Source organism: Pelophylax lessonae (genome assembly GCF_965119305.1).
Source record: "Pelophylax lessonae genome assembly, chromosome: 4".
NCBI classification, from domain to species: domain Eukaryota; kingdom Metazoa; phylum Chordata; class Amphibia; order Anura; family Ranidae; genus Pelophylax; species Pelophylax lessonae.
This window is the reverse complement of record NC_138771.1, coordinates 12,103,175-12,127,492: the sequence shown is the minus strand read 5'-3', so window position 1 is coordinate 12,127,492 and position 24,318 is coordinate 12,103,175. Positions and strand designations below refer to the sequence as shown.

The 24,318-nt window shown below is 51.7% G+C and overlaps 1 protein-coding gene across 2 annotated transcripts in view; it reads right to left on the bottom strand.

The window, feature by feature from the left end:
- GOLM2 (golgi membrane protein 2) overlaps nucleotides 1-24,318 on the bottom strand; it is a 76,586-nt gene that overhangs the window by 36,972 nt on the left and 15,296 nt on the right. For both annotated transcript variants that reach the window (XM_082252744.1, XM_082252743.1), the window contains exons 2-4: nucleotides 17,240-17,294; nucleotides 12,943-13,045; nucleotides 12,768-12,852 (exon numbers count right to left, since the gene is read on the bottom strand). In XM_082252744.1, coding sequence (XP_082108870.1) covers nucleotides 12,768-12,852; nucleotides 12,943-13,045; nucleotides 17,240-17,294 — 243 coding nt within the window. The remainder of the gene's footprint in view (nucleotides 1-12,767; nucleotides 12,853-12,942; nucleotides 13,046-17,239; nucleotides 17,295-24,318) is intronic.

Below are 24,318 nucleotides of genomic sequence, written 5' to 3'. Positions count from 1 at the left end.
AATAACTGCATGTAAAATCCAACAGGCTGGTTGTAACCAAGTTGAAAAATTAAAAACCGATCAACTTGGGTACATTCAGCCTTGCAGAGTCCTGTTGTGAAAATTGAGCAACTGCTTCGAAAGCCAAAACCAGCAGGCCCAGAGCCCGCATGCAGGTCCGCAAGGAGGAGAGATCGTCGTCCCCTGATCTCTTCCGCAGAGTCCCGAGTTCTTCCTCCGGAAGAAAAAAAAAAAAATTTAAGCCTGAGCATAGTCCAGGACCATCCGCAGGTACTGAAGACAATATGAAGAGGCAGTGCCGACTCCTGATGGTCCACCCGAACTCCTGGAGTGTCTGAACCGTCACGGCCAGATTGCTCGCTAAGGTCACACATGAGCTCGACCTTAATAAAAGGCCGTCCAGGTAACCGAGTACCGCGATGCCCCGTAAACGCAGCAAAGCTGGAACCGGAACCAATACCTTGGTGAAAATCCTGGGAGCCGAAACGAGACCGCAAGGTAACGCGACTAACTGATAGTGCTCCCCAGCCACCGTAAAGTGGACACATCTCTGAGGACCCTCGAAAATAGGGATGTGCAGATACGCATCCTGCAAGTCGATGGGGGCAAGAAGTCCCCGGGCCTCAACGATGCCTCCACAGCCCGGAGGGACTCCGTCCTGAACTTCTGCACCCGCACAAAGCGGTTCAGAGACTTTAAATCCAGAATCGGACGCACCATGCCTCCCTGTCTGGGCACCATGAACAGGTTGGAGTAAAAACCCTCAAAAACCTTTCCCGTGAAGGAACGGGTACAATGACTCCTTGGGCAAGCAGATCGCGCACTACCCCCATGAGATCTCTGAGACGATCGGGGGACAGCTGGAGATTGGACGGGAAGAACCTGTCCGCGGGGTGAGGTCAAAACTAGATCTGGTACCCTGGACGAATCAGCTCGTGAACCCACCTATCCTGAATGCCGGACAACCAGGGTTCCTGAAACAAATAAGAGGTCCCCCCATCCGACAACGGGTGAGGGCTTCCCTTCAGGTGGACTGACTGGCTTGTGACTTACCCGACCACGGTTTCTTGTGGCCACCGGAAGGGTCTACCCTTCTTCTGCGTCCCAAAGGCACGAAAGGAACTACGCTGAGTCTTGAAAGGAGGGCCCCAGCCGTGTGCGGGGGGCGTACCCTCAGTGACCTGGGGCAACAGAGTACTCTTACCTCCAGTGAGCCCCTTACACAACTCATCCAGAGTATCCCCAAAAAGACAAGCCCCCACATAGGGGGACCTCAGATACCGTCTTTTGGACGCGCGGTAAGCTGATCAGCTCTCCAACCTGGTAATGCGGCGGATCGCGACCCCTACCGCAGACAACTGGGCGACCAACGGGCCCTCGTCCAAGGCTGCGTTGCACAAGAACATCCTAGTATGGGTGATCTGATCCACCATGGCAAGGGCAGGCGGAGAGGCCGACTCCGCCACCAGAGTGCTGCGAAGCACCTTGGATCACACCGCGCGAGCGCACGCTTCCACACGCCTATCTGCCAGCTCCCTGAATACAGGGGAAACCTCTACAGGCGTCAAGGTGGACTTATACAGCCTAGACACAGTGTGATCCACCTTTTGGGGACACCGTCCAACGGTTGTCCCCCGCCTCCAAAATTGGATAGCGGAGGGAAAAAAACGCTTAGGCACCACCATGTGCTTGATGCGCCGCCACTGGTCATTCACAACCCCCTGAAATTCCTCAGGGCAGGGAAAAGCTTGACCTGACTTTTGGGCCCTTCGGAACCCAAAAGCGGACCGCTTACTTGACTGAGATGGCTTATCATCAAGATAGAGAGTTTCTTTTAAGGTCCTTAAGGGGAGCATCCATCGTAGCGCGAGTACCCGCGCTAACGAGGAGGGCTAACGAGGAGGAAGATGTCTCCTCCTCCTCCCCCTCAGAAGCAGAGGACCGGGCCCCCATCAGGGGGACCATTGTCCGTGGCAACCAACACGGGCTCAGAGTCAGAGGACTAGGAGAGCACAGACCGTTTTTTGGGGGAGCATTCCAACATCAGCAGATCCACCTGGGATGCCAAAGTCGCAAGAGCAGCAGATATAGAGGTCATTTCAGAGGCTTCAGGGTGGACCCGAAGCCCCCACCAGGCCTGCAGGGGATTTGTTGTCCCGGGAGTCAATTTTTCCCATAACAATTAAAAGGGACGCTGGCCCTTTAAATCAGCGGTTCCCGCAGACCTACCCCCCCCCCCCCCGCAATCTGCGCTAACTGAAAGTGCCCCCTCAGAAAACACACCAGCCATAAGTAAAAATCGTTTTGGTTGAAAAAAGGCAGAAGGATTAACAAAAATCCCCCAGCCTGTCAGTACAGTTTTACACAGGAGATGTGTGAAGGAGGAAGTGGCCTCACGCCTCTAGAGGCCCAGCCCTCGAGCCCAGACAAAAGATGCCTATTGAAACTATGTAAAAAGGCACAGGAAAAAACGGAATTTTTGTAAAATCTTACCTGTAAAATTCCTTTCTCTGAGTCCTCCGACAGTCGCCGCCTCTTCATATTCGTCACATATGGGGTATTAGACTTTGCTCCGAAGGAGTAGCTAGGCAACAGAATATGTTAACAATAAAGCTTTAACATATCCCACCCTCAAGGGGTGGTCCCCTCAGTCAATACCCTCCTACTTCCTGTAACCATATCTCAGTTTTAGTGGAATAGCAGTAGAGTATACATTCAAACCCCAAAAGAGGGGCGGGGGCGGCGACTGTCGGAGGACTCAGAGAAAGGAATTTTACAGGTAAGATTTTACAAAAATTCCGTTTTCTCTTACGTCCTCCGACAGTCGCCGCCTCTTCATATTCGTCACATATGGGGACGTCCCAAAGCAGTGCAAACATGAGGGGTGGGAAACGCATCCGCGCCGAAAGGCAACGCAGTCTCCACATCAAAGAAAGGAACCTTACCAAAGGAAGGAAACCAGCTGGGCAACAGCTAAAATAAGTGCTCAACAGGAGCAACAACCCAGGAAAAGACAAAAAACCAGGGGATACAAAACTTATCCCAACAGCCAGGAGTCCCCAACAAGGGACCCTAGGGAACAGCCGCACTAAGAACCTTGCGGCCAAAGGAAGCATCCGCCGATGCTTGAACATCTACTTTGTAGAATTTTGTGAAAGTGTGCACGGTCGACCAAGTCGCCGCCTTACACACCTGGGCTACAGAAGCCCCATGACGACAGGCCCAAGACGTACTCAGAGATCTAGTAGAGTGCGCCTTCACAGGCACAGGGGGAACCTTCCCCTGCAAGGCATAAGCCTGTTCAATGGTCTGCCTGATCCATTTGGCAATGGTAGAGGCGGAAGCCGCCATGCCCTTCCGAGGACCCTCTGGAAGAACAAACAAGGAGTCCGTCTTTCGAAAAGACTCAGTCGATTTAAGGTAAACCCTAATCGCTCGAACAACATCCAGAGAATGCAATCTCACCTCCTTAGGATGTTTAGGCTTCGTGCACAACGAAGGCAAAACAATATCCTCATTAAGATGGAATTCCGAAACTCGTTTCGGCAGAAAAGAAGGATTAGGTCGCAAGACCACCTTATCCAAATGAACAACCAGGTACGGAGACTTGCAGGACAAAGCCGCCAGTTCCGACACTCTGCGAGCCGAAGTGATCGCCACCAAAAAGGCGACCTTTTTGGACAACATAGACAACGAGATCTCCCTGATCTGTTCAAAAGGAGCACGTTGTAACACAGACAGGACTAGATTCAAGTCCCAAGGGGGCAAGGGATCCCTCCTAGGAGGAACCAGATGCCGCACACCCTGAATAAAAGTGCCAACCAAGGAGTTGGAAGCTACGGGACGTTGAAACAGAACGGCCAGCGCAGACACCTGACCCTTTATCGTAGCCAGCGCCAAACGCTGATCGACACCCGTCTGAAGGAAAGACAGCACACGGGAAACCGAGTACGTGCGGGGTGAAAACCCCCTGGACTCACACCAGGCAAAATAGGCCTTCCAAGTACGGTAATAAACCTTTCCCGAGGAAGACTTCCTCGCGTTGATCAAGGTATGAACAACCTCTGGAAGGAGACCCTTCTCCTTCAGGACCTCGGTCTCAACAGCCAGGCCGTCAAAGCCAGCGACTGTAAAGCAGGATGGTAAATCGGTCCTTGAGACAGTAGATCGTCCCGAAGAGGCAGACGCCAGGGGGCGTCGACCGCCAGATTCACGAGGTCTGCGTACCAGGACCGGCGAGGCCAGTCCGGTGCCACAAGAATCACCGTGCTGCGTTCCGAGTGTAACCTGCGAAGGAACCGGGACAGCAACTGAATCGGTGGAAACGCGTACATCAGCCTGTACTGATGCCACGGGGCCACTAACGCGTCCGACGCGTCCGCCCGAGGGTCGCGCGTCCTTGCCACGAACCTCTTCACCTTGTAGTTGAGGCGAGACGCGAACAGGTCCACATCTGGAAGACCCCACTTCGCGCACAACATCTGGAAGACAGCCGGGTGGAGAGACCATTCCCCCTGATCCAGGGTCTGGCGACTCAGATAGTCCGCCTGCCAGTTCTCCACTCCCGGAATGTGAACCGCCGTTATCGCCGGGACATGAGTCTCGGCCCAAGACAGAATGTCGGCCACTTCTCGAGCCGCTCGGGCACTCCTGGTGCCCCCTTGGTGGTTTATGTAGGCCACCGCCGTGGCATTGTCCGTCTGCACCCGAACCGGGCAGCCCTGCAGCCGGTCCGTCCAGCGATGAAGACAGAGCCTTATCGCACGCAATTCCAGAATGTTGATCGGGAGGGAAGACTCCCCCTCCGACCAGGTCCCCTGGGCGGACAGAACGCCCAGAACACCACCCCAGCCCGACAGGCTGGCATCCGTGGTGATTATCGTCCACGAGATCGGACGAAACGACTTGCCCCCGGACACCAACGGGGACTGGAGCCACCACAGGAGGTTTTCCCTGGTGCGATGACTCAACGAGATCTGAAGATCCAGAGATTGAGGTCGCCCGTCCCACTTGGACAAGATCTCCGCCTGGAGACCCCGCGTGTGAAACTGCGCGAAAGGAATCGCCTCGAAAGCCGAGACCATCAATCCCAGACATCTCATACACGTCCGCAGAGACGAGTTCGGAACGTCCCTGAGGGACCTGACTTCCTCCTGAAGAGTCCTGAGTTTGTCTTCCGGCAGGAAGACCTTCGCCTGCACCGAGTCCAGTATCATTCCCAGATAGGGAAGACGAACCGACGGACTCAGAGTCGACTTTGGAACATTTATCGTCCAACCGAACTCCTGCAGAGTTTGCATCGTGACAGACAGGTCCTTCTCCAGACCCTGACTGGTCGCAGACCGAATCAGAATGTCGTCCAGATACCCCAGGACAGAAATGCCCTGGGCTCTCAATAATGCCAGAACCGGTGCAAGCACCTTGGTGAAGACCCGCGGAGCCGAGGCGAGCCCAAAGGGCAACGCCACGAACTGGTAGTGATCCTCCGCAATGGCAAATCGAAGGTATCTCTGATGACCCTCGAATATGGGGATGTGAAGATACGCATCCTTCAAATCGATGGAGGCCATGAATTCCCCCGGAACCAGGGCAGCCACCACCGAGCGCAGGGATTCCATGCGGAACTTGCGAACCCGCACAGAGCGGTTCAGAGCTTTCAAGTCCAGAATTGGACGAACCTTGCCCTCCTTTCTGGGCACAGTGAACAGATTGGAATAAAACCCCCGAAATCTGTCCCGATGAGGCACCGGAACCACCACTCCCTGAGCCCTCAGGTCCCGCACCGCCAGGTGCAGATCCCGCAGGCGCTCTGGAGACAGTTGTAGATTTGAGGGAAAAAATCTGCTCTCTGGCCGAGAGAGAAACTCGATCTTGTAACCAGATCGAACGATTTCCAGAACCCATCTGTCCCGCACACGGGCCAACCAGGGCTGAAGAAAACCGAGCAAGCGTCCCCCCACCCCAAAACTGGGTGAGGGCGCCCCTTCAGGCCGAACTGTTATGGGCCGCAGGTCCGGATTGGCCGGACTTCTGTTTTCCAGACCAGGGCTTCTTCTGAGAGCCCTGGCCCTTGAACGGTTTGCCCTTGAAGTGCGGCCGAAAGGCACGAAAGGACCCCTGAGGGGGCCGAAAATTAGCATGCTTCTTCCCAGAAGCCCCCTTAGCCTTGGGGAAATGGGGCAAGAGAGTGCTCTTACCCCCAGTAATCCCCTTAATCAACACATCCAGGGACTCCCCAAAAAGGCGAGACCCATCATAAGGCAGATTGGCTAAGGTTTTACGTGAAGATTGGTCCACCGACCAACATTTCAACCAAACCAGGCGGCGAGACAACACCGCCACGCTGTGCACACGCGCGGCCAACGGAATCAGGTCCAGGTCCGCATCACACAGATACATGACACCCTGGTGGATCTGATCCACCATATCCAGGGTCGCCGCTGAGGCCGAATCGGCCACTAGGACGCGCCTAAGCATCTGCGTCCAACTTGCGATCGCCTGGGCCGCCATGAGAGAAGCAAACAGAGCCTTAAGCATAGAACCCGTAACAGAATAAGTATGACGGGCAAGAGACTCCAGTCTCCTATCCGTGGCATCACGGAAAATAGGGGATCCCTCTGCAGGGATCGCAGTGGCTTTGTTCAAAACCGCAATAGCATGATCTACTGGCGGAGGCACACACCACCGTTCATCAGTGGCAGGCGAGAAAGGATAACGCAGCTTAAATTTACTTGGTACCGCAAAAGGCTTGCGCAAATCGCGCCATTGGTCCTTAACAGCGCGCTGAAAATCAGCATTGCAGGGAAAGACCTGCGGCGTCCTGCGTTTTCTCTGCGTCCCATAAGCCGCCAAGGCAGCTGGGGGACACACCTCGTCCTGCAAACGCAGCGTCTGCTTAATGGAAGCAATCAACTCATCCATGATTGCAAGCTCTTCAGGCGAGCCAGGGGGAGAATTATCAACCCCCTCAACTTCAGCCTCTACCTCAGACCCCACTAGATCTAGAGAGGAGCGGGACCCCGATAGGGGGGTCCCCGCCAGAACAGCCCCATCACCTTCACCCTCAGAATCAGAGGACAGAGCAACTCTGGGCCGTTTAGTAGATTGAGCAGCCACCAGCATTTGCACCTGTGCAGCAAGGCCAGCCACAATAGTGGCCAAATCCCCCCCTGGGGGGGAAACAGCGGTCCCCTGGCTTTCCACCAAGACTGTGGGAAATTTGCCCTCCTGAGAATCCATTGCCCCTGTATGCCAGACAACCAAGGGTTAACTGCCCCCTTACAGCAAGCGCGGCAAGCGCAGCCCACCGCACCACACTCAGGCACAATGAGACCCCCACAGGGAATATACAGACTGAACACAGGCAATGGAACACAGGAATAGAAGGATAAAACCTGAGGAGACACCGCTGCTGCTGCTGCCTCGATCGGTGCTTCCAGGAGAGAGGAAGTGATGCTGCCAGGGCGCTCTATGTAAGCCTATGGAGGCTACAAGAAAATGGCCGCCGTGCATGTAAACCATGCGGCCGGAGCGGGCGCCGGTAAAATGGCGCCGTTTGGCGCCGAAATCGCCGCTCCACAGTGCATAAAATCACACACAATATCATCCCATAGTATGGATACATGTTAGATCGCCGCAGCGATCGCTGTATATGCCCCAACATGCCATTAAAAACATGCCCCACAGCACACAGCTCCTCACACTGCCCAGCCTGACATACTCAGTGTCATACAGCTCCCCCCCCCCCCCTTGCAGCCCACAGCATGCAGCCGAGAGATAGGGAGACAAGCAGTGTGATTAAAGGCAGGTTACACAGTCCCAGACTGAGACCCCCCCAGACAGACAGGTCCCCACATAGATACACTTACCTCACATGGCGTGGGGAACCCGCACAGGCGAACAAGCCGCTGCACATGAGGCAGGGAGAGTCGCTACTCAAGACGCACACAATGGCGGTTCAGAAACCGCACAGCGTCCGGTGAGGTAGCCACCTCACCAATCATCCCTGCACCGAACAGGGATGGGTCGTTCACCGTGCCAGGAGCGTTACCTGGCTGAACGCTCGATGGCAGACTGGGAAGCCACTGACCCACGACCTGCGACCAGGGGGATCAGCCCGAGACCCAGTCCGCATGATCCTCTTCGTCCGAAGAACTAACTAATGCTGACAAAAATAACAGCTAAGTAAAGGTAGAGAGAAAACTCAAACAAAATATCAAAAAGAAGAAAGAGTCTGGGACAAAAAGTCCCAGCACAGAGAGAGCCAGCCACTCCTGACAAGCTAGACATTAAAACTGAGATATGGTTACAGGAAGTAGGAGGGTATTGACTGAGGGGACCACCCCTTGAGGGTGGGATATGTTAAAGCTTTATTGTTAACATATTCTGTTGCCTAGCTACTCCTTCGGAGCAAAGTCTAATACCCCATATGTGACGAATATGAAGAGGCGGCGACTGTCGGAGGACGTAAGAGAAATGGCCGCTTGCCCTTAATAGGCATGTGCCCACATCCAAGATGGCACCCGATCGGGAGCTTGTGCAGTATCCTAAAATGGCTGCTGCCCTTACACAGAGTCCAGGATCTGCCCACAATAAACATGGCGTCCGCTCCCAATGGCCCCAAAAAAAGTACATGCACACGTTCTGGCTACCACAGGAGACCCTCAGAGCTATGGAGCACCCCCCCCCCCCCAAGTTCTACTAGTACCCCATCCAGCTGAGATCGCTGTAACAGGGAGGGGAGAAAACCCAAAGCCGGCCAAAAGTGGGATCCCACAGAGACCACCAGCCCTGCTATCCCCAAAGAGTGGGCCCACAACCCCCCAAAAGTCCCCAGGGACTAGGGGGTATCAGTACTCACCAGTCCAGGAAGCGGGCACCGCTCTGATACGGGAGACCTCCCACCCTAAGTGAGTCAGTCAAGAAGGATGCTGGCAACACGCGGGCGATCCGGGTTGAGACACCCTTCAGCGAAGACGCAGCTCCGCGGGCTCGTCCCCATACCGAGGGGCACTGTCGTTGCGAGGCATGGGCATACCAGTAACCTGCGACGCTCGTTGGCAGGCTGGGACTCCATAAGGATCTATATTACCCAGTCCGAGGCCCAGCTCTGCAGTCACTTGTAGTCCCCCAGGAAAGGAATCCCTGACTAACTAGTGAAAGTGAGAGAAATAAAAATCTATTGTGCAAAGAAAAACACATGAATACAGGAAAAAAAACAAAGAAAACAGACAAAGGGTCTCAGTCAGAAAGACCTAACCAGCTCCTAAGCTAGGCAGCGTAAAACTGAGGTAATATCAGATTGGGTTCAGGATAATGGTTGAAAGATGGCCCCCTAGTTGCGTGCCGAGGTATACAAGTTTTTTTGTATTAACCTAATAATTATCTGCCTAGCCTTGCTCCTGCAGAGGGCTCCATTACCCATTAGTGAAGGCTAATACCATCAGGCGGCAACTGTCAGAGGACGTAAGAGAAATCTCCTTGGTTTAAAGACGCCACCACCGACCGGATGGATTCCATCTGAAACTTCTGCATTAGTACAAAGTGGTTTCTCTGAACCACTTTGAGGTCCAGGATTGGACGCACCTTGCCCTCCTTTCTGGGCACCGTGAACAGGTTGGAATAGAAACCTCAAAACCTGTCCCGCTGAGGAACCGGGACAATAACGCCCTGTGCAAGAAGATCTTGCATTGCCCCCTCGAGATCCGTTAAACAATCCAGAGACAGACAGAGATTTGATGGAAAGAACCTGTCCACTGGGCGAGACCGAAATTCGATCTTGTACCCTGTAAGAGTCCGTCCGTGAACCCATTTGTCTTGAATCAAAGACGTCCAGGGTTTCTGAACCAGGTGAGGGTGGCAGACTGACCAGCCTTGGGCGTACCTGACCAAGCCTTCTTGTTGCCGCCGGAGGCTTTGAACGGTTTCCCTTTCTTCTGTGCCCCTGAGGCACGAAAAAGCCCCCAATGAGCCTTGGAGGGGCCACACTTACCGCGGGGTGCCTTATCCTTCGAGGACTGGGGAAAGAAAAAGTATTCTTACCCCCAGTGAGATCCTTGATCATCTCATCCAAAGAGTAACCAAAAAAGAATTCCCCTAAAAGGGCGATCAGACACGGTCTTAGACGCTTGATCCGCTCTTCAGCCACACTATGCGGCGAAAAGAAATCCCCTCCGCAGACAATCTTGCGACCAAGGGAGCCTCATCCAGAGCCGTGTCACACAGATACACCATGGCCTGGGCCATTTGATCCGTGAGCTCAATGAGAGTCAGGGGAACCGACAGCAGGTTGCTCTTAAGCACCTTAATCCACTCCGTGACTGTCAGAAACCAGCACGGAGCTGAACACAGGCTTGAGAAGCGAGCCCGCCACCAAGTGTAGGTGGCGGGAAAGTAATTCCATGCGCCTGTTCACCGGGTCCTTAAACACCGGGGAGTCCTCCACGGGCACCACCGTGGATTTATTCAACCGCGAAACAGTGTGGTCCACCTTAGGTGACACCGTCCAGCGATTGGAAACTGAGTCTGCAAAGGGATAACGGTGCGGGAAACTGCCAGCACGTGCTTAATGCGCCGCCATTGCTCGTTCACGATTTTGTGAAACTCCCCGGGGCAGGGGAAAACCTGGCCCGACTTCTGGGCTTTGCGGGAGCCGAAGACAACCCGCTTTCCTGACTGTGTGGGCTCATCATCAATTCGCAGTCTCCCTGACTGAACGAACCAGTGCTTCAACCAGAGCGCGTTCCCGCGCTGCAGCGAGGGAGGGCGACTCCTCCTCACTGTCTGAGTGTGAGAACAGGGATCCCTCAGGGAGGGCAGTGTCCGTGGCAACCACATCAGGCTCTGAATCAGAAGACTGAGAAGGCAACGGCCTTTTTTGAACAGCAACTTGTGATATGACAAGATCTACTTTGGATTCCAACGTTTCTATGGCTGCAGACAGAGGCTAGGGAAGGCGATCCGGATGACCCGGATGCACAAACAAGATCAGTGGGGAAATTTTCACTCTGGGACTCCATATTGGCAATGTTACAAAAAAAAAGGGTACACTGGCCCTTTAAATCCACGATTGCGGTCCGCACCGCCAAACCGCGCTGCCGCTGCAGTCCCCATTTAGCTAGCAGATAAACTGATAGAAGCCAAATGTGTCTGGACAGTGCCCAAAAAGGACTAAAGACCCCCTTACTGTAACAGAGAAAAGTCAGCCACCGCTCTCCACGCTGTTTGCAGAAAGTGAAACTGAATGGGAGGAAGTGACTAAAACATCACTAGAGGACGAAGTCCCTCTGAGCAACAAAAACATGGTGCCATAATAAAGTATAGGGAAAGCACAGGGAAAATGGCTGCCGCCCATACAACACGGTCTGCCCACATCCAAGATGGCGCCCGAAAACAGCGCCAAACACCCAGCAAGGCCAGAAAATGGCTGCGCCCTTACACTGATGCAGCATGGCTGCCCACACCTAAAATGGCAGCCGAAAACAGTGCCAGCTCTCAGGAGCCCAGGGAACAGTGCCACTGCGGGAATCCATCACAGGGTACCCCCCAGGACAAGGTACTAGTCATTACAACCCCCGCCCCCCCAATGCATTAGACGCCGCTATAGAGCCTCCGGCGGGAGCAGGGAGGCTAGAAAATGGCTGCGCCCTTACACTGATGCAGCATGGCTGCCCACACCTAAAATGGCAGCCGAAAACAGTGCCAGCTCTCAGGAGCCCAGGGAACAGGGCCACTGCGGGAATCCATCACAGGGTACCCCCCAGGACAAGGTACTAGTCATTACAACCCCCGCCCCCCCAATGCATTAGACGCCGCTATAGAGCCTCCGGCGGGAGCAGGGAGGGCAGGACCTTTCATGACAGGCCAGAGGACCTCACAGAGACCGCAGCTCTGACATCCTCAGGAGTGGGCCCACATCACCCCCCCCAGGTGACTGTTCAAGGGACACAGGGGGCATAGCATCACATACCATACGATGGTGCTCCGCTCCGATACAGCTCGCCTGTGCTGTCAGCCAAGAGGGGTAGGCTGCAATTCAGGGCGTTCCAGGTTGATGCGTCCGGACGAAAGAGCTCTACGCAGGCTCATCCCCATCCGTCGGGGCACCGTTGTGGCGAGGCCTGGGCGGACCACAACCTTCTCACGCTCGTTGGCCAGGCTGGGAGACTATAAGGATCTAGATTATCCAGTGCCAAACCCCAGCCCGGCTGTTGCTTGTAGTTCACCAGGAGGATCCCCCTGACACTAGCTAGCGATAGTGAGTAAAGAAAAAATAAAATAAACATTTCTCAAAGAAAATAAAAACTGAGACAGGAGTCCCAGAAGGGGAACCTAGGTCCTACTCCTAAGCTAGGCAGCAAAAAACTGATTAGTAAGCACGATGTGTCTGGGGTAATGTCTGAAGGGATAGCCCCTAAAGGTGTCTAGTGAAAAGTTTTCCTATGAAGTTTCACTGCCTAGCCTACTCCTGCAGAGGGCGCATTACCCATTTGTGAGGAAACTATCAAGTGGCTGCATCTGTCAGAGGACGTAAGAGAAAAATGGCCTGGTCACTAAGGGGGAAAATCTTCCGGGCCATAAGTGGTTAAAATACACCCATGATAAAACATTATAGATTCTTCATTTCTTTGTAAGTGGGCAAACCTTCACAATCTGCAGGGGATCAAATCATTAATTTCCCCGCTGTATACAATGATATTTATTACTGCCGGAGACACACCAGCACTGTAATCTATGGACATACTTTGACATTTCAGAATCTGGCTCACCTTATCTTTGCTTGCCAGCTGCAGCTTCTTAATGCTCTCTTCGTATTCACGCTTCTGATCTGCCAGCTGTTTGGTACACTGTTGACTAATGTGAACATCAGAAGATTAGTGGATTCCATGCAGCACAAAAGTACCCGTGCCGAAAGCAAACAGCTCATAAAGATTAAATCCCGACCTCTCTTCCTTCAGTGCTTTCTGTAGCAAGGTGCAATTGTTCTTGTACTCGTGCAGCTGATCCTCCTGTCGCAGGAATTCCTGACGTAGTTCATTTAATTGTTCTGCCAAAAAAAAAAAAAAAAAATAGATGACTTTTCAACTTTTTTAGTGGCGGAGGCAAACATAGCAAGCGCTGTATATTGTAATATTGTAGAGGACTGTGAATCCATGACACCCTTTGTGTTTTAGGACCTTCATTTTCTCGGCCACACAGACCTGTACCCCTGTGCAGATTTTTGTTTATGCACCCGGCCTGTCAAAATCAATGACATGCTGAGAAACGCAGTCCAGAGGCGGGTGTGTGTCCCTGTAAGGGTGTCATCACTGGCATGTTCCTTAGGATCCATACAGCCGCTGTGTGTCAATCGACCAGCTGTGAGGGAAGATTGAAAGTGGGCAGTTCTATTTTTCCCGCAGGCTTGTGTAGGGCCGGCTATGAGGGGAGGCTGGAGGTCTGTACATTTTTTCAGGCGTGTTGGACCTACTAGGAGGGGAGACTGGAAGACGGTATTTCTTTTAGGCGTGCATTAATCTGGCTATGAGGAGGTTGGAGGCCGGTATTTGCTTCAGGTGTGCGTTGGACCAGCTATGTAGGGAAGTTGGGGGTAGGTAGTCCTTTTATTTCTCCACAGGTGTGAGTTGTATCAGCTATGCGGGGAGGTTGGTATTTTTTTTCAGGTGTGCGATGGACTGGCTATGAGGGGAGGCTGGAAGACGGAATTTTTGTCACGTGTTGTACCAGCTATGAGGGTAGGTTGGAGGGCAGTATATTTTTGAGGCCTGCATTGGACCGGCTATGAGGGGAGGTTGGAGGCCGGTATATTTTTAAAGTGTGCGTTGGACCGGCAATGAGGGGAGGTTGGGAGGCCAGTGGTCCTTCCCCCCACCCCCACAGGTGTGCGTCAGACCAGCTATGAGGGAAGGTTGGAGGTAGGTCGTTTTTTTCAGGTGAGCATTGGACCAGCAATGAGGGGAGGTTGGAGGCCGGAATTTTTTTTCCCCAGGCTGCGCTGGACCGGCAAAGAGGGGAGGTTGGAGGCCACTATTTCCTTCAGGCGTGTGTAAGACTGGCTATGAGAGGAGATTGGAGGCCGGTATTTTTTTTTACAGACTGCGTTGGACCAGCTATGAGGGGAGGTTAGAAGCAGGAATTTTTTTCAGGTGCGCATAGGACCAGCAATGAGCGGGAAATTGGGAAGCCAGCAGGGGTGTTGAAATTAATAGTAGCATTGATAAATCGCGATGCAGCCTTGAACGATTCGAATTTGATCCTGAGGAACGGCCGCATCAATGCATGGATGACGTCATCCCGGCTCCACCCACCTCTCCCAGGACAGCCCTGCCAGTGCACTCTAAAGTTAAAAAAATATCTGCGTTAGTGAATCCATTTGAGGGACCCCTTCCTACAGTGTGTAAGGGTTAATCTAAACTGATGCCTCTCTCTTACATTATCTCTGATCTTTCCTCGCCGTCAGTCACATGCCCTCTGGCCAGCCGTTCTCCTCCGGGCCGGTAGGAGTGCACGCGACTGGCGATGATGAAAGATCGGAGATAATAAGATGAGAGAGGCATCAGTTTACATTAACCCTTACACACTGTAGAGAGGAGTCCCTGAAACAAATTCACTTACACCGATTTGTTTTAACTTTAAAGTGCACTGGCAGGGCTGTCCTGGGAGTGCAGGGGGGCTATATTATTGTAAATAGGGAGCTGTATAATGTAAGGGGGGGGCTGTGTTATGTAAATAGGGGGGGGGGGCTGCTGTTTTATGTAAATGGGGGGGCTGCTGTGTTATGTAAATGAGAGGGGGCTGCTGTGTTATGTAAATGAGTGGGGGCGGCTGTGTTATGTAAATGAGAGGGGGCGGCTGTGTTATGTAAATGGGAGGGGGCGGCTGTGTTATGTAAATGGGAGGGGGCGGCTGTGTTATGTAAATGGGAGGGGGGGCTGTGTTATGTAAATGGGAGGGGGGGCTGTGTTATGTAAATGGGAGGGGGGGCTGTGTTATGTAAATGGGAGGGGGGGCTGTGTTATGTAAATGGAAGGGGGGGGCCCGTGTTGAAATGGGGGGGGCTGTGTTATGGAAATGGGGGGCTGTGTTATGGAAATGGGAGGGGGGGCTGTGTTATGTAAATGGGAGGGGGGGGGCCCGTGTTGAAATGGGGGGGGCTGTGTTATGGAAATGGGACTGTTTAATGTACTGAAGGGGACTGTGCAATTTCATATTTACTGTTCAAAAAAAATACTGTTGTTGTCTGTTGTGTGTAAAAGACAAGAGAAGGGCGCACCGACCTAGTTCAATACCATAAAACATTTATTGGAAATTTGTTAAAACCACGTCATACATTATACTCACAAGAGTATGCTATATAAAAGCATAAAACCAAAAGGATTCTTTCGACTATCCAGAGACCGCAGCACCATATTCCTTAATTAGGACAAGCGGGTTCCTTCGACTATCCAGAGACCGCAGCATCATATTCCTTAATTAGGACAAGCGAACTTGAAGGTGTCCATATAGATAGGGCTAACGCGTGTTGAGGGAGAACCCTCTTCCTCAGAGCCATCTGATGGCTCTGAGGAAGAGGGTTCTCCCTCGAAACACGTTGGCCCTATCTATATGGACACGCTTGTCCTAAGGAATATGGTGCTGCGGTCTCTGGATAGTCGAAGGAATCGTTTGGCGTTATGCTTTTATATAGCATACTTTTGCGAGTATAATGTATGACGTGGTTTTAACAATTTTCCAATAAATGTTTTATGGTATTGAACTAGGTCGGTGCGCCCTTCTCTTGTCTTTTATAGTAATCGTGATGCATCGCTGAATCGAATCGTTGACATAATTGTAATCAAATCGAATCGTGAGACCAGTGAAGATGCGCACCCCCTAGAGGCCAGTAGTCGTCCCCCCCCCCCCACAGGTGTGCGCTGGACCAGCTATAAGGGGAGGATGGAGGCTGGTATAATTTTCAGATGTGCATTGGACCAGATATGAGGGGAAGTTGGAGGTAGTTTTTTCCCCACAGCTCTGAGTTGGACCGGCTATGAAAGGAGGTTGGTGGCCGGTAGTCCTTTTTTCCCCCAAAAGGTGTGTCTGACTGGCTATGAAGGGAGGTTAGAGGGAGGTAGTTCGTTTTTCCCCCACAGGTTTGGGTTGGACTGGCTTGGGGGGGGGGGGGGGTTGAAGGCCAATAGTCCCTTTTTCCCCCCCCACAGGTGTGCGTCGGACGGGCTATGAGGAAGCATTGGAGGCTGGTATTTTTTTTTCAGGCCTGCGTTGGACCAGCTATGAGGGGAGGTTGGATGCACGCATTTTTTTCAGGTGTGCATTGGACCAACTATGATGAGGTTGGAGGCCAGTATTTTCTTTAGATGTGGGTTGGAAGCCAGTTTTTACCCCACAGGTGTGCATCGGACCGGCTATGAGGGTGGGTAGGTAGGAGGCTGTTTTTTTCCAGCTTTGCGTTGGACCGGCCATGAGGGGAGGTTAGAGACTGCAGTTCTTTTTTTTCCCCGCTAGCGTGCGTCAGATTGGCTATGAGGGGAAGATGGAGGTAGGGGATTCTTTTTTTTTTTTCCCCCCCCACAGGTGTGAGTCAGACCGGCTATGAGGGGAGGCTGGTATATTTTCAGGTGTGCAACAGGTTCCCTCTCATGTGCTCAAGTCTCTCCCAGAAACGTGACAGGTACCATTTGTATCAAAAATTGTAAGCTCTGAGACAAGCAGATCCCACCTAATCCTTTCATTCATTTGTACTGTAACTGCACCATGGCCCCGATTTTGTAAAGTGCTGCACAAACTGTTGGCGCTATATCAATCCCAAACAACTGTGTTGCACATGTGGTGAATCGCCATGTCCCTTTTCAATTAAATAAAAAAAAAAAAAAAAAAAAAAAAAAAGGTAGAAATGCTCAATAAACAGGAATTTCAAACATGTTGGAAAATCCCCACCTCTGTGACCAAGCCCTGGTGAGTGGGGCGAAACAAGTCAGGGGGGCATGGCTGGAGTGGTGCTGACTAAAGGCCACATTTATCTTTATACTAATGCACTGGGTTGGTAAGCGGTGCCTTTTCTTCTCTCTGATCATTTTGGAAAATGTGTTTGTGCAATGTGACTAGCACAGCGATCTGAACTTGTGTCAACACAGCCGTATTGGAAGACTGGTACAGCTGAAAAATGTATAGACAGAGGGCGCGTCTGTGCGGGCTGATCCATCTGTACGCCTGTGCTGGATGGTGTGTGTGTTTGTCTTACCCTTTAAGCGACTGATGTCTGCCATCTGTTGCGACGTGTTGGCCAGCAGCTTCTCCTGAAAACAAGGCAGAAATATGAAAACAATTAGGATCCGGCTGGCCCTCTGTTCAGACGATGCATGCTGCTGTTTATCAATACTACAGGCTCTTCCAGATTAACAATTCACTTGTTAAACCAAGAGATACAAATGATCATATTGCAGCTTATTACACCAAACTGCATGCATTCAGCTGCCTACAGTCTGTAATGAGCGAAGGTTCAAAAAGGAGCCCCATAACCTGCTTCACATCATAACGCACATAAAAGTTAATTTCCTATAAAATCCTAAGATCAATATTATAAAAAGGTGAACTCCAGGGGAAAAAAAAGCTAAATACATAGTTAAAATATTGGTAGAAAATGTTACCTGCCAAAGGGTTCTGCTACTTTGAACAAAGGAGAGTACCACAGACATTTTAATCAAGTGGTGTGGTCAAGGGTCACAGGCACAGCCCCCCCCCCCCCCATTACCTTTGCTGTGCCATTCTGCAGCCCAGTGGACCAGTCCCTTTGCTGCGCCTCTCTGCAGCCCCGTGGACCAGTCCCTTTGCTGCGCCTCTCTGCAGCCCCGGGGACCAGTCCCTTTGCTGCGCCTCTCTGCAGCCCCGGGGACCAGTCCCTTTGCTGCGCCTCTCTGCAGCCCCGGGGACCAGTCCCTTTGCTGCGCCTCTCTGCAGCCCCGGGGACCAGTCCCTTTGCTGCGCCTCTCTGCAGCCCCGGGGACCAGTCCCTTTGCTGCGCCTCTCTGCAGCCCCGGGGACCAGTCCCTTTGCTGCGCCTCTCTGCAGCCCCGGGGACCAGTCCCTTTGCTGCGCCTCTCTGCAGCCCCGGGGACCAGTCCCTTTGCTGCGCCTCTCTGCAGCCCCGGGGACCAGTCCCTTTGCTGCGCCTCTATGCAGCCCCGTGGAACATTCCCTTTGCTGCGCCTTTATGCAGCCCCGTGGACCATTCCCTTTGCTGCGCCTCTATGCAGCCCCGTGGACCATTCCCTTTGCTGCGTCTCTATGCAGCTCCGTGGAACATTCCCTTTGCTGCGCCTCTATGCAGCCCCGTGGAACATTCCCTTTGCTACGCCTCTATGCAGCCCCGTGGAACATTCCCTTTGCTGCGCCTCTATGCAGCCCCGTGGAACATTCCCTTTGCTGCGCCTCTATGCAGCCCCGTGGAACATTCCCTTTGCTGTGCCTCTCTGCTGCCCCGTGGACCATTCCCTTTGCTGTGCCATAATGTGGTCCTGTGGACTAGTGATCGACTGATGTTTTTTTAATGCCGATAGCGATATTTTGGTCATCGGATATCGGCCGATAATTTTCGGACATGTAAAAAAATGTTTTCCTCTATTTTCTTTTTTACAGGTACTCCTTGTGGAGGGATCTGGGGGGGGGGGGGGGGCACTGAAAAGCATTAAAAAACGCCAAGTTTGGCTGTTTGGAATGCGGTCAGTTTTTTAAATTTTGCACAGAGTACCCAGAAGTGATGTTATGACATCACTTTTCGGGTTTTTTACATGAGACCCAATCAGAGCTGAATGCGGCTTTGATCGGGTCTTCTCTTCGGCAGCCGTGCAGGTAGGATCCGGTGGGACAGGAGACCCGGGCGAGCCGCAGAAGGCAGCAGGAGGGGGGCGTCCCCTCCCGCTCCTTGTAATGACAGCCAAGTGGCTTCTCAGCCGCATTGGTTGTCATTACAAGACAGCCCACCGTCGGCTATGGACGCCGGTACCGGGGTGATGCCTCTATAGCGGCAGGCATCACTCCGGTACAGCACCTTCCCGAAATATCGGCAATCTCGATAGCCTCAGGGGCCGATTCCGATATATCGGGGAAAGTGCATATCGGCCCCAGATATATCTGTGGTGCCAATAATAGGTCGATCCCTACTGTGGACTATTCCCGTTGCTGTGCCATAATCTGCCCTGTGGACTATTCCCTTTGCTTTGCCATCTTGCTGCCCCGTGGATTATTCCATGTCCTCTGCCATCTTTCTGGCCCATGGACTATTCCATGTCCTGTGGACTATTTTTGCTGTGCCAAATTTCTTCCCTTTGCTGTGCCATGCCATCTTGTAGCACCATATTTCTGCCCCAGTGGACTTCCCTCCTTCCTATACTATATTGCCGTGGACCCTGGGATTTACCCCTGCGGTCCAATGTGGTTGTCCTAAACACATCCCCGATTGGATTATATGGTTATATCATGATCTTGCAGTGTGTCTCCCTGTTCCCTTGGATTGCCATTTGTAGACCCACCTCTTACTGCATCCCTCCTGTATATCAAAGTCCTCCAATAAATACCCCGCACCTCTTAGTCTGTGCGATTTGCCTTCTTGTGATCCCTCTCTGTGCTCCTAGTTTGTCACAATAGGACTTCCAAGGTAACAACTATTTCAACATCCAATAATTTATTTTATATTCTTTTGTTAAAGCGGTAGTAAACAGCATTTAAAAAACTAAATAAATCAGGCCCCGGGCAGTTAAAGGTCATAATGTGCATTTATGCATCTTCACTGGTCTTCATTCCGGGTTTGGGGGCTTCGGTGGTATGAATGGCTGAGCCAGCGATGACATTACTCCCGAGCATACATGCGGGAGTCGCTGTCTACAGCACAGCTCTAAAAAGAACAGCCCAGCTATGCCGTTCCTTCAGAGCGCATGCCCTGGTGACGTCCCCAGCTGCATGTAAAGTAAATATCTCCTATACGGTGCACGTGCAGGAGATATTTACTGTACCAATAGGATTACCTATATGTAAATATCATACACGGGAGGTTACTTAGGACTAAGCCTTTTTCTGACATTTGTTGCTTACTAGTTAAAAAATCAACATTTTTTGCTAGAAAATTACTTAGAACCCCAAAACATACAGTATATAGACCCTAGAGAATGGCGGTCGTTGCAATATTTTATGTCATATGGTATTTGCGCAGCGTTTTTTTCAAATGCAATGTTTTTGGAAAAAAATACACTTTCATGAATTAAAAAAAAAAAAAAAAAAAATACAGTGAAGTTAGCCAAATTGTTTTGTAAAATGTGAATGATTGTGTTACACCAAGTAAATAGATACCCAACATGTCACGCTTTAAAATTGCGCACACTCATGGAAGGGTGGCAAACTACGGTATTTAAAATTCTCCATTAGGCGACGCTTATTTATTAAAATTAAAAAATTTGAATAAATACCTGTTTAGAGTTAGAGGTCTTGCGCTAAAATTATTGCTTTCGCTCGAATTGTAAATTTTGCACAGAGCAGCCCGCATGCTCCTCTTCTTGGGTCCCTCTTCAGCTCTCCTGGCCTCTCCCTCAAGCAAGCAGCTTTCTATGGGGAAGCTGAGCCGAGCCACAACTCCATGTGTCCAGACACGGAGCCACAGCCCAGGCCCCGCCCCTCCCCCGTTTCTCTCCTGATTGGCTGACTGACTTTGATTAACAGCAGCGAGAGCCAATGTCTCAGCCAATGAGGAGCAGAGTCCAGGGCAGCCGAGAAAAACTCCAACATCGCTGGATCTAGATGGACCTCAGATAAGTATTAGGGGGGCTGCTACAAAGAAAGCTTTTGATCTTAAGGCAAAGAATGCACCTTCTGCCTTTACAACCGCTTTAAAGTTAGAATTTTTTTTTTTCTTAGGGTACTACTACTACTACTACTACTACTACTACCACCACCACCAAAACGAATGTTTACTTAATCATAAATAAATTAACCCCTAACCCTTACAAAAAAAAATAACTAAACACAAAATAAATATGGGATGGGGAGTGGAAGGATGGGCGGAGACATGGATGGACTGGGAGTGGAAGGATGGGCGGAGACATGGAGTGGAAGGATGGGCGGAGACATGGATGGACGGGGAAGTGGAAGGATGGACAGAGACATGGATGGACGGGAGAGTGGAAGGATGGACGGAGACATGGATGGACTGGGAGTGGAAGGATGGGCGGAGACATGGAGTGGAAGGATGGGCGGAGACATGGATGGACGGGGAAGTGGAAGGATGGACAGAGACATGGATGGACGGGGAAGTGGAAGGATGGACAGAGACATGGATGGACGGGGGAGTGGAAGGATGGACGGAGACATGGATGGACGGGAGAGTGGAAGGATGGACGGAGACATGGATGGACGGGAGAGTGGAAGGATGGACGGAGACATGGATGGACGGGAGAGTGGAAGGATGGGCGGAGACATGGATGGACTGGGAGTGGAAGGATGGGCGGAGACATGGAGTGGAAGGATGGGCGGAGACATGGATGGACGGGGAAGTGGAAGGATGGACAGAGACATGGATGGACGGGAGAGTGGAAGGATGGACGGAGACATGGATGGACGGGAGAGTGGAAGGATGGACGGAGACATGGATGGACGGGAGAGTGGAAGGATGGACGGAGACATGGATGGACGGGAGAGTGGAAGGATGGACGGAGACATGGATGGACGGGAGAGTGGAAGGATGGACGGAGACATGGATGGACGGGAGAGTGGAAGGATGGACGGAGACATGGATGGACGGGAGAGTGGAAGGATGGACGGAGACATGGATGGACGGGAGAGTGGAAGGATGGACGGAGACATGGATGGACGGGAGAGTGGAAGGATGGACGGAGACATGGATGGACGGGAGAGTGGAAGGATGGACGGAGACATGGATGGACGGGAGAGTGGAAGGATGGACGGAGACATGGATGGACGGGAGAGTGGAAGGATGGACGGAGACATGGATGGACGGGAGAGTGGAAGGATGGACGGAGACATGGATGGACGGGAGAGTGGAAGGATGGACGGAGACATGGATGGACGGGAGAGTGGAAGGATGGACGGAGACATGGATGGACGGGGGGAGTGGAAGGATGGGCGGAGACATGGATGGACGGGGGAGTGGAAGGATGGGCGGAGACATGGATGGACGGGGGAGTGGAAGGATGGGCGGAGACATGGATGGACGGGGGAGTGGAAGGATGGACGGAGACATGGATGGACGGGGGAGTGGAAGGATGGGCAGAGACATGGATGGACGGGGAGTGGAAGGATGGACGGAGACATGGATGGACGGGGGAGTGGAAGGATGGACGGAGACATGGATGGACGGGGGAGTGGAAGGATGGACGGAGACATGGATGGACGGGGGAGTGGAAGGATGGACGGAGACATGGATGGACGGGGGGAGTGGAAGGATGGATGGAGACATGGATGGACGGGGGAGTGGAAGGATGTGCAGAGACATGGATGGACGGGGGAGTGGAAGGATGGACAGAGACATGGATGGACGGGGGAGTAGAAGGATGGACGGAGACATGGATTGAAGGGAGAGTGGAAGGATAGACGGAGACATGGATGGAAGGGGAGTGGACGGATGGACAGAGACAGGGATGGACGGAGGCGTGGACGGCGACATGGATGGACAGGGGAGTGGAAGGATGGACAGAGACATGGATGGACGAGGGAGTGGAAGGATGGACGGGGGGAGTGGAACGATGGACAGAGATGTGGAAGGATGGATGGAGACATGGATGGATGGGGGGGGCGTTTGTGTTAAATATTAAAAATGAATTGGATAGTGTTTCCAGTATGTGGTGCTTAGATACAGGTAAAGAATGTGTTTGGTTTAGGTACAGCTTTAATAGACACAAACATGCTATAATGATTTTAGGGGTAACCGGATTTAAATCCTGAAAGTCCAGTCTAGCGACGATTTAGAATGCAACTCATCTCTGGTATTATTTTCAGGTCAATTACAGGTAGATAATTTGTTACTGGCTCTTTGAACTGGATTTGTCACACATCGCTGTGTCACCTAACACCTTACTGCTATATAAACTACATACACACACCCTATTATTAACATACATTTTAAAAATGAGCCCTTCCTGAAGTGAAGCTTCTGCATATCCCACTGATTACATCTTTCTCCACTGTGCATTTTGAGCGAGCAACTGTCAAAAGCTCTACTGTTTGTATGTTCTTTTGTTTTTGTTTATCTTTGCAAAACTTTCAATAAAAAGCATTTGGAAAAAAAAAAAAAAAGTCCTTCCCTCCTTGTATTTTTACAAGTGCTGTGCATACTTAAAAAAAAAAACAAACACAGTCTAAAGGGGGGAAAAGAAAAAAAAAAAAAAAAAACACCAGGTACACTATATTACTAAAGCATTGGGACCCATACAAAAACTTATATCATTTTTGTTCACACAAATAGAGCTTCTGGGGTCTTAACTTTTATGCCCAGAAGCTGTGCAGGGATGCTGCGCCTGCACCGGAAGGGACGAGCGGGGCCGGTGCAGGCGCATTGTGGGACTCCGTCGTCACGAAGAGGACACCGAAGAGGGACGCTGCGGCTTCAGCTGCCCACACCTGAGATGGCAGCGCTGCAGAAGAACTTTTCAAGGGAAGTATTTCAGGTAAGTGCGACCCGGGACAATTCAGAGGCTATCCATTATGGAATGTACTAGCCCTGACTGTCCCGGGGGTATTTTTAGTGCAAATTGACCCCCGAGGCCGGAACTCCGCTTTAACATCTTATTTAAGGGTAGGGGGATGCTCTGGACATCTAGTCTTACAGATACAACTGGCCCTTTTGAGGGCAATCATAATGCTGATGCGGCCCATGATTAAATTGAGTTCGACACCCCTGCTATACACTGTCACTGTACTAATAACCCTGGCTGGGAAGGGGTTAACATCTGTGGGCAATCAAAGGGTTAAACGTGTGCCTACCAATGTCAACAGTGTGCTGCTTTTACTAATAGATCTCTACATTTCTCAACTCTGCTTTGCAGAGTTCGTTCCCTGTGTACAGAGGCTCTGTATTGGTTTTATCAACACAGAGCTCTGGGTTGTGATTGGACACAGCTTATCAGCAGGTCAGGGCAAGGGAGGGGGTACGGATGCCGGTGCCCTAAATCTGGAAACAGGCAGCGACCTACGGGTACATTGATTTGCCTGTGTGGGTGGCTCATACATAGTACATTGCAGGCAGGCAGCAAGTGCCTAAAATAAGTTATATAATGAAGACAGAAAAGTTTTATTTAAACTTCAGGTCTTAAACCCCCG